Genomic DNA, 12941 nt, shown 5'->3' on the forward strand with positions numbered 1-12941 from the left:
AGGGAAATTGTACTGTATTCATGCCTAAGCCTTTGCAGTACACCTTTTACCAAAGGGCGGGCAGTAAGACCAAGTGGTCTCAGTGTCTCATTCTCTCCCTGAGTATAAGTATGTATAACATATCACATTATAGCCTGTAGAGTAGCTCAAATAACATGGGGAGGGAGCAGCCAGCAACTCACGTTTACTTAAAACCTGTAGTGCACTGCCCAATATGGCAGCCCCAGTGAATACTATTGATGTAATGTGCAATATCAAATAAACATTTTAAAGGATTGTTGTTGTTGTCGTCGTCCTTGTATTGATTTATTCATCCATGCCAATCAAATGAGGTTGTAGGATGTAAACACACGAAAGCCTTCGCTGCAAGGAGGTTATATCAAAGAGGATATAATATTAGCCATTGCCGGTTCCTTTTGACAGTCGAACCCATTTCATTGTTACTAAGCTGGAAACGGTGTTACACAGAAAAAGGTCCGGGTATCTTGTTGTTTACGTGAACATATTTACCCCAGCTGTCTGTTTTCAGACACTAAAACACCATGAAACCTGCAGTTGACGAGATGTTTCCAGAAGGTGCGGGTCCATATGTGGATCTAGACGAGGTTGGTAAATTGAACTGACGGTAGCTAGCGAGCGACAAGTTATTGAACAGGAAAGAGCTAACGTGTAATAGACTTTCCAGGTAGTGCTAGTTGGCACAATAGCTAACTTAGCTAATGTAGCTAGTGCTAGCTAGCTCGCCACAACTTTTGGGGCTTTTTGAATAATTTAGTAATTTAGCTAGTGTACGTGTAATTCAGTTAAATGGTCTAACATTTAGATCTACTGTAAGCATTGTATCCAATGATCCAAAATTGAAAATAATCTGACCGCTAGATTACCTAGCACTAACGACGTTAGCTAGTGAGCTAGCACAGAGATAGCCAGCCAAGTCTGACAGCAGCCAACCAGCGTTAGAGCCAGCTAGCTAACTAGCTATCGACACCCCAAAAGCTTATTAGCCTAATGTTGTCCCTGACATAGAGGATGATATAAACAAACTATACATTGGTAGCTAGCTATAATAGGCTACATAAATCATATTATAATCGTATTCACGTGTATGGCGTGCTTCTATGACCCACAGGCAGGGGGCAGCAGCGGCCTACTTATGGACTTGGCAGCTAATGAAAAAGCAGTGCACTCCGATTTCTTTAACGGTATGTATGTCCCATCCACTCTGGGAGGATCTCAGTCGTTTGTGATGTGTTCTGCAGCTGAGATAGGAGAGGATGTGTAAGAAACATGGTGATGATGGCGTCATCATGTCTTTCGGTAAGAAGCATGTTTTTTCCCCCCCAGTGTTTAGGCCATCAAACATCAAAGAAGTCAGGTTACCAGGGGGAAGCTCTGGGTCATTAGAACGGTTGTTGGAACGGAGGAAGGGACATTTGACAGGAAACCTTTTGAGGTGTTTTTTTTTCCTTTATAGACCCTTTTCTGTGCAACGTCACCATCCTGTTTCAAAATTGCGCACACATCGCTGTAATGACACCGGCCAATAGAATCGATGCATTTGATTGATGCACCTGCGTCATCAATCAAATGCATCGATTCTATTGACAACACAAGTGTTGCGCATCCGTGTTAATTCTTTTGTTCCAAAAATGTGCGCGCACACTTAATTGTTTACCAACAGTAAAAGGGTCTATACTCTACCGCAAAGGTTCAGTTAGTACTCCTGCATCATTCAGGAACATTTAGAGAGAAATGGATAGAATAGTATCTATCCTTGCTTACAACCAAATATGAGTGCTGAGTGCTCTCCTTCGCTGTCATTTGGGGCTACACAATAACATGACAGAGTCCAAAACTATCTCCAAAGGACAACTCTAAAACTACAATAGAGGATAATCTTAGAGTAAGGATAGGTTGATCCCAGACCTGAGTATAATCTTAGAGTAAGGATAGGTTGATCCCAGACCTGAGTATAATCTTAGAGTAAGGATAGGTTGATCCCAGACCTGAGTATAATCTTAGAGTAAGGATAGGTTGATCCCAGACCTGAGTATAATCTTAGAGTAAGGATAGGTTGATCCCAGACCTGAGTATAATCTTAGAGTAAGGATAGGTTGATCCCAGACCTGAGTATAATCTTAGAGTAGGGATAGGTTGATCCCAGACCTGAGCCCTAAGACTTGTATCCCACCATGTGTGTGTTTTGCTTTGCCAACAGTACCGTCTCACAGCAACTCAAACACGCTGTAAACCTCATTTTGCACGCATGCACACGTGCACACACACACACACACACACGCACAACTCTTGTAGAAACACTCAAACTAAACAGTTTTCCGTCCCCCTGTGTTGGCTACAGGCAAAACAGTTTACAGCTCAGCATGACCTAGAAAAGAGCTGATTGTTAAAAAGAGGGGAGGAAGGGGGGAGGAGCTGGGGTGGGTGGGGGGGGGGAGCAGAGTTGGGAGTAGGAACAGGAGGAGAGGATGATGGTAAAGTGGGTTTATGGCTCCTGCGAGACTGAATCTCAGCAGGACTCCTCGCCAGTCAGACGCTGTGAACACACACACACACGCGCACACACACACACACACACACACACACACACACACACACACACATAGGGCCTCAGCACTACTATTCCCCACCGTTTCTGTGATCTCTGCAACTTTTAACGAAGCATAAAGTTCCCTTGAAGCTGTGACCGGCAGACTGAACCACTAACCGTTTTCTGCATTTGCCTGAACTCCTGGACCGGGGGCTTCAAAGCTGGGCGGAGTTAGTGGTGGAGGATAGAATGTAAAAATATATATATTTTGAAGAGAACACAATCTGCTAACATCTATTATTATTCTGTTTCTTCCCATCTCTCTCTCTCTCTCTTCTGCAGACTTTGAGGATCTCTTTGATGATGACGACCTGCAGTGAAAGAAGACCCTCTTGACGTGTGTGTGTTTGTGTGCGTGTGAATATGGAAACCTCCATTCTACCTGAAGGAAGCTCCACTGTCTGTGAACGATGTTTCTCTCTCTCCCCCGCTGAGTTTGTTATAATAAAGTTTTGTTGAAAACACACAGCCACGGTGAACCAGATGTCTGAATTCTGAGAATCCCATACATTCCTTCGTTGGGGTAAATTATGAGTATGGTTTTGCTGTTTTCGTGTTTCAATCTGCTCCTGGTGGGATTGCAGGTTTGTGGGCTCTGGGAAACACCTGTTGAGCCAACGTAATTACACACGAGATACAAGGCCGCTACCTTGTCTCGACAGGACGGGACAGGAGAAGGTTGACCAAACGTGGAAATGCTGGAAAATATGAAGGTGATAAAATGTGCTGATATTCACATTCATGAGGAGTTGTGCAGACTCAACAGAGCCAAAGTAAATGGTAAATGGACTACACTTATATAGTGCTTTTCCACCTTAGTGGCATTCAAAGCGCTTTACAATGGCCTCTCATTCACCCAATCACGGCAGCTGCCATGCAAGGTGCTAACCTGCTCATTGGGAGCAATTTGGGGTAAGGTGTCTTGCTCAAGAACACTTCGACATGTGGACAGTCGGAGCTGGGATTCGAACCACTGACCCTTCGATCATTGAACGACCCGCTCTACCAACTGAGCTACAGCCACCCCCAGTGATTCCATTAAGGGAGTGAACGAGAAGTAATTGGAGATTCAGCCAAGCATCACATGAAACTGGGTTAGACAATGAGATACAAGATTGGTTTCAGGTTGTGGGTTAATTCAGTCAAGTCAGCGTTAAAAACAATTCCATAGTTGACATTTGGCAAATAATTCCAAATGCCTTCATGTCAGATCAATGAGCATTTTGCATCGGATAACATTTTAATTCGATCTCACCTCGTGAATTGAAACTGAAGTGACCCTAATCCTGGTTTCAGATGAGGCATCAGCATACAGAGTATCGGAGGAAGCCGAGCAGAAACCCGGATGGCATCTGGCGTAGCGCCGCACCACCGGCCCGTGCAACGCAGCATGTCTCAGGACTGGAGCCAATCCAAAGACGGGCCAATCAGTCGCTGATCCACTCAACGCTTGAGGTGGATGGAAGTTCAATTTGATGGTTTGATCTGTTGAATCTATTGATTATCCAGTGTGGGTTATTCAGTTCTGTAACACAACTGATGAAAGTTTGAATTCACTTTAGTAACACATTTTGAAGCGGCCTGGTGTTCTGTTTCGAGGGAATGGGGACGACAGAGTGGAAGACTGAGGTGACATGAAATTACGTGACAACAGACAAACAACAACACAGAATTCTGTCATGTGATGTGAACGGGAGTTAGAGTAAGATTGTGATCTTTGTAAGAGTGGCGTTCCCCTGTCTTACCAGGCGCTGGTCTCTCTCATCACTGCGTGACACGGTCAGCTGCTTCATTCAAGTGGTCATACATTTGGTTTGAGTGCTGTTGAATATGGTTGATTTTCAGAGAAATGCCCTTTAATATGATCCTGTTAGCTATTTCCTAATTATGATGATTGACCTCTGAGTATGGCTGTCGGCTTGAGTTTTCGGTAAGAAACGGTGTCCCTCTTCCATAGACTTATGAGATAAAGACGTTTATCTTCGTTTAAAGAAGAAGGGCGGCGTAGGTTAACGTGACAAAACAAGGCCACAGAAGCAGAAAGACAGTCTTATCGGATAAGAGACGAGGGAGGGGGGACACTCAAACCCCATAAGAACGTTTCAACGAGACCAATGCTTTGATTTGGGTCCAGACAGCATACCAAGAGGTCAACTGTGCATTAGGCCATGCCATTGTCTTTTGTATGTAAAACCTAAAACCGCTTTTGCTTGAGGCTCAAATCCCGTGTTGGAGAGATTCATTTGGAATACACCTGAGAAAGGAGACACTGGACTGTGTGGTATTTTGTGAGATTGGGGGCCGTCTTTTATCGTCATCAAAACAACGCAGAGCTAAGGACAATGATAAAAGACAACGAAAGTCAACAGTGCTATTGCATCATGCAACGCCACATTGAAGTTCCAAAAGACACACTCTTCTTGCATATTGTATGTGTGAGTGTGTGTGTGTGTGTGTAAACTAACTGTTACAAGGCTGACGTGTCTGAACACAACAGAAGTGAGGAGGAAACTGTAGATTATGAGATTCCTGATGGGGAGACCAGCTGTCACTGACAGACTGTGAGTGTGTGTGAAAATGTGTGTGTCTGTGTTTGAGAGCAAAAATGTATGGTTGTGTGTGTGCCTGTGTGGGTACTTTGAATCTGTGGTCACAATCTTCACGGGAAGAGCTAAGGGAAGTGCTTATGTGGCACCTTCTTTCTCTCTCTCTCTCTCTCTCTCTCTCTCTCTCTCACACACACACACACACACCCTCACTTAACCCTTTTCTCTCTCCCCTCCCTCCCTCTCTCTCTCCATCTCTCTCCCTCTCTCTTTTTTCTCAGGATATATGTTGTACATATATGGATGCGGGATACATTTTACAACCTATCCATGTCCAATTACCCCCAAGAAATCAATCACTCCTGGCAGATCGTTTCCTCTGTCTTTCCCTCGTTTCACCATTTCAAGTCAATTTTCTCTCTCTTCTTCCCACCTTCCCTCTCTCGTTGTAATTAGGGTGCTTCTGATTGGTCAGGTGGTTTGGAAAGCAGTGACCAATCACAGGTCTTCTTGAAGTGCCATTCAACCTCCTGGGAAGGTCTGCATGTGTGTTATTGAAGAGTGTGTGTTTGTGTGTGTGTGTGTGTGTGTTTGTGATGAGCGGTCTGTTTAAAACCCAGTCGCACCCCTTTGCCAGGGCACAGTCTGTCAGCAGGGCCAGTGGGACAGGGTTTACCAGGAGCTGCACACACACCACACACACACGGACACACGTGGACACGAGCACACAGCCTCAGAGTCAAACTGAACCGAGCTGGGCTGTGCCGGAGCAAGTTACCCAGCCTAGCGGCTTCAGCAGGCTCCCTCTGCTATCAACACTATCGAGACAGCAACACCCAACTACAGGTAAGAGAGCAACTTTAGACACAAACACACACGCATATACATACCCACATAATAACTACAATTTAGTACCGTGTGAAGATCGAGGTAAGGTAAGGTGGAGAATCTGTGTAGTTCTGAGGAGCAGTGATAGAGGTATAGGACCGAGCAGAGATTCAAGGTCATGGTGAAGTCCAGTTTACACTGAATCAGACGAGAGGCTTGAACCCAGCGCCCCCTGCTGGAGATAAACCCTACTGAGGGATTTCTGGGATCTTTTTTTAGAAGTTTGAGGACCACAGTTTTCCAACAGCCTCCATGAGCTCCTATACTGTATGAAGAACACACTATCATGTCAGGTGTAGTACAATCCAAGACAGACTGAACTAATATTTGCCTTCATCTGTGGAGTATCCATAATGAACCCAGAGTTTCACATAATGATGAGCTTGCCTTGTGTGTGTGTGTGTGTGTGTGTGTGTGTGTGTGTGTGTGTGCCAGTGTGCCAGAGTGAAATTGTCATCTGGACAATGAGATGAGGCTCTGGTCAACAATGTAGCAGTGATTAATTATTATTAAAAATATATACACAGTAAAGTAAAACTATAACTCAAATTGAAAACTATAGAACTGTGCAAAGATGGTTTAGTGTGAATATAATCTGTCTATAAAAGTTACCGTGCAATCAGGGCAGTCAGTAGTGCGACACAATTCACATTGTAGATGTAACATCCAATTAAAGTCAGTTGAGTAGCCTGTTGTTGTTGTTAACTTATTGTGAGTGTGTAACTGTGTGTGTGTGTGTGTGTCTGGTCCAGCAGGAGAAGGGGAGGCAGTCATGGCTGGGGCAAGGAGAATGTCCTTCACCTGTGTGTTCACCACAGCTCTGCTGGCTACACTACTACTACCAGGTCAGTACATAACACCCACACACACTCAACCATGCACGCAAGAAAAGCACTCCCTCCCTCACTCACTCACTTTCTCTCTCTCTCTCTCTCTCTCTCTCTCATTCACTCACCCACTCCTCCACTCCTTCACTCATCCACTCACTCACTCACTCACTCACTCACTCACTCACTCACTCACTCACTCACTTTCTCTCTCTCTCTCTCTCTCTCTCTCTCTCTCTCTCTCTCTCTCTCTCATTCACTCACCCACTCCTCTACTCACTCACTCACTCACTCACTCACTCACTCACTCACTCACTCACTCACTCACTCACTCACTCACTCACTCACTCACTCACTCACATGTTGGATGCTCCCCCTTACCACCTGTTTCCTCTCTAGTCCCCCAGTCATGACTGACAGCTTAATGCTGGGGAAGCTTTATTGACTTCTCATCTTTCCTCTAAAACTGTGCTTGAAACGGCCCGTCCCTTAGTTACAGGGCTGGAGGGAGGGAAGGGGGGGGGGGGGTTGAGGGACTTCAGGAGCGTTCTTTCATCACTCCCGGTCTTGTGGAAGATTAGTACCTGTCAGCATCCGTGTCCCACTCTCCTCCTCCGTCTCTCCTCTCTCCTCCCTCTCTCTTCTCCTCCTCCCTCTGTCCTGTAGGCTGCGGTTACCAGATGTGCCAGCCGGTCTTTTACAGGCTTGTTAAAAGTAATACAGCGGATACGCTAAGGCTACCCCCCACCCCCCTGGCCCGCGAGCACACCTTCGTCCTTCTCCTCTCTGTTCCTCCTCCTCAAAGACTGTTTTCTCTGTCCCTTTCAGTATGAGCTTTCCTCTGTCTTTTGTCAAAGTTCCACATCTTTCCGTTTGTCCTTAAGACTTCCTGTTTATCCCCAACACTTCCTGTTTGTCCCCAACACTCTGTTTGCATCACTCTCTCTCCGTATGGTTCTCTCTCCTTTACCATCTCCATCTCCACTACCTTCTCTCTTTCTTCATCATATCAACCCATCTAATTCTTTCTTTATGCTTCCAACCACCATCCCTCTCTTTGAATCTTTCTCTTCTCCAGACCCCACCACACACACGCACACACACACACTTTTCCTCCTTCTGTAAAGCATTAACACCTTCTCCTGTGTAGATGAAAGAGCTTGTTCAGAGCTGAATCTGCTGTTCTTTCACTGGGGTTTTACACACACACACATGCACACACACACACACGAGCGCACACGCACACACACACACACGCACGCACACACACACAGAGTTACACACAGGTAGGGGTTCCCTGTTATAGGCTGACTTATAAAATCTACAAAGAGCTATGCCACCGAACCTTCAGGCGGAGCCAATTACCCCCTAGGCCTTATATATCTGTGTGTGTGTGTGTGTGTGTGTGTGAGTGGGTGTGTGTGTGTGTGCGTGGCTGCGTGTGTGTGCATGTGTGTGTGTGTGTCATACTGTACATACCACCTGTATACTGTATTACAGACACAGTAGGGAGGGGTGATTAGAGTGTGTAAGCATTTTAGGCTCTGATCTGACACAGGCAACATCTGGCCCTGACAACTCCCTCTGTGTGTGTGTGTGTGTGTGTGTGTGTTTTCAGAACTCTTGTCGGCTGGGCCTATTGTGCAGAACCTCAAAGGAGATGGTAAAGACATGATGACTTCACAAATTCCCTTTACACTCACTCACACACGCGCACACACACACACACACACACACACACACACACACACACACACACACAGATGAGATTAATTAGTGGATGTGTTTGTGTGAACAATAGGAGATGCCAGTGCGGCGGCCGTCGCCATGGCAGCACCGAGGAGACTAGTCCGTAACCGTAGAAACATCAGTTGGTACAAACAACATGCTGACTTCTGGAGCTGGTACAAGTACTTCACCGACAATGGCAACCAGGAAGCTGTGAGTGTGCACACACACGCACGCACACACACACACACACACACACACACACACACACACACACACACACACACACACACACACACAATTTGCCCGCTCTGACTGAATTTGCCTGCACCAAATTGTCTTGTTTTTGTCCTTGCGGTTTGCTTTCATCTTAATGAAAGTCCTAAATCTCTGGTGTCCAGTTTTCCTGCTAACCCCCCCTCCTCTCCTCCTCCCCTCTCTCCCCCTCCCACCCCTTCTCCCCCCTCTCCTCCTCTGTCTACCCCTCCTCCTCCCTTCTGACCTCCCCTCACCCCTCCTCTCCTCGTCCCCTCTCTCCCCCTCCTCCTCTCTCCACCCCTCCTCTTCCCCTCTGACCTCCCCTCACCCCTCCTCTTCTCCTCCCCCCTCTCTCTCCTCTCCTTTCTCTCCTCCTCCTCCTCCTCCTCCTCCCCTCTCTCCTCTCCAGGTCCAGGAGCTGGACCGGGTCTATCTGAAATACCTTCAGAACAAGAACCGCGCTGAGGGCCGGCGCTCCTACAAGGCTTACCTGAGGCACCTGGGGGACATCTACAAGTCCTGCGCCGACACGGACGACCCCAACTGCGTGGCGTCCTACACCAGCAGGCCCAAGCCCACCGAGCCCCCGAAGGCGGCCCCCAAACCCGCCCCCAAACCCGCCCCCATCAAGATATGCGACCCTTACCGCGACCCCTACTGCCTGTACGCTGCTCTGGCTGCGCAGGCTAAGAGCCCCTACCTGCCTCCCCCTGCCCCGGCCAAGGCCCCGGCCCCCATGTACACACGCTCCACCATCCCCGTGATAGACCCCCAGTCTGGGTACTACTACTACGGCCTCACCGTGGAGCCGTTCCTGACTAAGGTAGGACATGCCTCTCCACCGGCGGTCTTTGACGTGGGATAAAGGCTTTTTTCACCGGGCCGAATCGCTTATTTTCAATCGCTATCGTCTTCGTCGTCACGATCACGATCGTCATTCATTATTATCATACGTGCTGTAACATCAATGTTATCATCGTCGTTATCCTCACTTGTCACCCCCCCCCCCCCCAGGCCCAGAAGGCCGAGCTGCTGCGCATCTGCGCGGCGGAGGACGTGGAGTGTCTGCAGTACCACCTGAGGGCCGCCTTCGGCCACAAGCCCTCAGCCGGGCCCCTGCCGTCCTACGCCCACCTGGGCTGCGACCCCAAGGCCGACCCCAACTGCAAGCCCCAGCTGGTGCAGAAAGCCCCCAGCGGCCTCTACCTGCGCTACCCCAACTGCGACCCGCTGAGGGATCCCTACTGCGCCTACACCGCCTCTCTCCAGGTCAGCGGGGGTCATAGGTCATGTCATGCGCATGGCGTTGGGGTTTTAAGATAATTTTTACATTACTTTTTTTTTTTTTTTCCTCAGGGATGAATACAGTTTTTTTTATTTTTTTATTTAATTGAATCATCTGATGACTTGATCGTTGGTAGTTATTTATCTTCTGTGTGTACCGTTACTTCCTTGCAGGCCCCCCGCGCGCCGTCGCCCCCCGCCCCGGCCGGCCCTGGCTCGTGTAACCCCCTGTTCGAGGACGGCTGCAACCCCCTCACCGCCACCAAGTTTGCCACGCCCCCGAAGGCGTACCAGAACGAGCAGAGAGAGGAGGCCGCCCCCATGCGCGCAGCTCCCCCGGCTGAGCAGCGCAGCGATCTGTATGCCATGTTGCGAGATGCTTACGCTAACGCTAACGCTGCTAGAGACCCTCGTGCTATGTACCGCCAAGCTAGCGCCCCAGCTAGCGAGCAGTACGCCGCGCTCCGCCAGGCTATGGCTCACGCTCAGGCTAGCGACCCCGGTGCTCCGGGTAGCGACCCATACGCCGCGAACAGGCAGGCTAGCGCTAACAACCCCTACGCTATGTACCGCCAGGCCGCCGCGGCCGCCATGCACCGCCGCCCCCCTTCCTCCCCCAGTCAGCAGTACCCCGCCACCTCCCCCTACGAGGAGCCCGCCCAGGAAGAGCCCCACCCCCTGGGCCCGCGGGGGAAGACCAAGGAAGGCTACGAATGCTTCATCGGTTACGACCAGGAGTGCTACCCGCTGACCGCTAGCGGGCCGCGCTCCAGCGGACCCCAGCGCCACACCGCCTACCCCGCCGAGGCCTACGAGCCGCACCTGAACGCCGACGGGTCGAGGAAGGGAGTGCTGGAGCCCGCCAACCCCGACTGCGACCCCGAGTACGACCGCGACTGCCGCCTGCGCCGCCATGAGCCGGAGGGTGCTGCCGAGGAGCTCCACGCCGAAGCCGACCAGCAGGGGGCCGCCGTCGTCAACGACCATGGCGAGCACCACGGCCAGGGGGTGGCGGAGAGCGAGCAGAAGCGGCAGGATCAGTACGAGGCCGAGCCCTACCAAAGCGGCCAGGAGGAGCCCTACGGGGCCTACCCCCCGCACTCGCAGGGGCTGCCCAGCTTCCAGGACATGTTGAGGGGATACGGGGACCAGTACCCGGAGCAAGGTGACCACAGGGCTTATGCAGAAGACTACCGCAAGAAATAAACACACACACACACACACATATATATATATATATATATACACACACACACACACACACACACACACAGAGTAGCATACACACTATGAACTGACTTAAATGTACATTCACACAGACGAAATATCCTAAAGACAACGCCTGGTGGTAGGACTGGTGATAGATAATGTCACACACACACACACACACACACGTGCGCGCGCACACACACACTACGCTAGCTGCTGTGAGCAGTAGTGTTTACCAAGATATTCCCATCAGTGTTTTAGATGTGTTGCTTCTATCTGACCTTTGCTTTGCAGTACCACTTCCCAACTCACTGGAATATTCAATAAATTCTCACATCTATAAAATTCTGCATCTATCAAACTCACACTTTCGTTTGCTGTTTTGTTGTTGTTGATGTATTATGTAAAGTTTGTTTTTTTCCACTTTGAATGTTTTAATAAAAGCTTAGGAAAAATTGCGAACATTAGTTTGTCTGTTGCCATTTTGTTTTATGTGGACTGTGAACACCCTCATACGTTTCCAACATGTTTGAGGGTGAAGTCTCGGTATGTCTTTAGTGAGGTGCGCACAGCCCAGGGGCCTCATTTATCAAAGAGCGTGTAAATTCAGGTGTAAAAGAGGGCGTACGACGAAAACGCGGAAAATGCACAATGTAGCGTACGACGAGAATATTTACACGCTTTTCGGATCTATCAAAAATGTCGTATGCCCTTTTCTGCACGGTAAATCCGAGACGGGCGGGGAAGGGAGCGTACGCGCACGCGCCCCGTGTTCCGCCCCCTCCACGCCCTAATCCAACCATATATGGTCACAACCATGAGTGGACAAACGTGGTTTCCCGGAAGGAACCGGCTTAAAAAGGTAGCGTGGAGCACCCAGGCGGGACAATGAAACATGGAACGAAGAGCAAAGAAGAGGAACTTTTCGGAGACGGAGGTGCATGTGCTAGTTGGTGAGGTCCACGTGAGGAAGGCAATCCTCTTCGGAAGGTATAAATCGCCTACGTTTGTCTGTTTGCTCCTACAGCTTAGTAGCCTACTTTAGCTACATGTTGTGCATCTAGGATTGGGCATACACGGACATACTGTAACATGTGGCTGCGAGTGAAGCAAACATTCTGTGGTAGGCTATGATTAAATTAGGACCAAAAACAGGGAACAATAACGCAGATGACCACTTCATAATGTTAGAACACATTAAACATTTTCCCCTCTGGGAAATTAAGACTCATCTAAATCACCCGGTAAATCACAGCATTTATTTGACTGCCAACAGAAAAACATATCAAATGAATATGGCTGCACAATGAAATGTTTAATGCATAATCAAGTTCACAGACAAACTCAAAGAAAATGATTGAAATTGTTTCTCCAGACTCTGACGTGGGGTGGGACTCAGAGGAGGGGGAGTCTGCAGTGGTCCTTGACCTGACGGTCGTGCCCCCGCGAGTTGCAGCCTCCACCTCCAGCGCGCCGACTTCCACCTTCTTATCAGCTTTGAATATATATCTTGGCAAACATAACACGGGATGATGTACAAGGAGGGGACAGATACCTAGTGAAAGTACTATTGGTTGCTAGTAAAAAGACAAT

General features: G+C 48.7%; 2 protein-coding genes across 2 annotated transcripts; both read left to right on the forward strand.

Moving 5' to 3' along the window:
- Window positions 1-474: 474 nt before the first annotated feature.
- On the forward strand, window positions 475-3072 carry cops9 (COP9 signalosome subunit 9). The gene is made up of 3 exons (XM_084443433.1): window positions 475-605; window positions 1130-1202; window positions 2891-3072. The coding sequence occupies exons 1-3, from the start codon at window positions 543-545 to the stop codon at window positions 2926-2928; spliced, it is 174 nt and encodes a 57-aa protein (XP_084299559.1). The 5' UTR covers window positions 475-542; the 3' UTR covers window positions 2929-3072.
- A 5624-nt stretch (window positions 3073-8696) lies between these two features.
- Window positions 8697-11345, forward strand: and1 (actinodin1; the record flags this gene model as incomplete). Its single annotated transcript, XM_084442817.1, has 4 exons — window positions 8697-8816; window positions 9271-9678; window positions 9870-10124; window positions 10314-11345. 4 exons carry the CDS (start codon window positions 8697-8699, stop codon window positions 11343-11345), a joined length of 1815 nt encoding a protein of 604 aa, XP_084298943.1.
- Between the last annotated feature and the right edge of the window lie 1596 nt (window positions 11346-12941).

This window comes from Borostomias antarcticus (assembly GCF_949987555.1).
Source record: "Borostomias antarcticus genome assembly, chromosome: 9".
Taxonomy (NCBI): domain Eukaryota; kingdom Metazoa; phylum Chordata; class Actinopteri; order Stomiiformes; family Stomiidae; genus Borostomias; species Borostomias antarcticus.

Excerpts from the sequence above, each read along its gene's own strand:
- cops9 (XM_084443433.1), top strand. The coding sequence starts at position 543 with ATGAAACCTGCAGTTGACGAGATGTTTCCAGAAGGTGCGGGTCCATAT. Across the intron at positions 606-1,129 it reads CATATGTGGATCTAGACGAG|GCAGGGGGCAGCAGCGGCCT; the intron begins GTTGGTAAATTG and ends TATGACCCACAG. Across the intron at positions 1,203-2,890 it reads GCACTCCGATTTCTTTAACG|ACTTTGAGGATCTCTTTGAT; the intron begins GTATGTATGTCC and ends TCTCTTCTGCAG.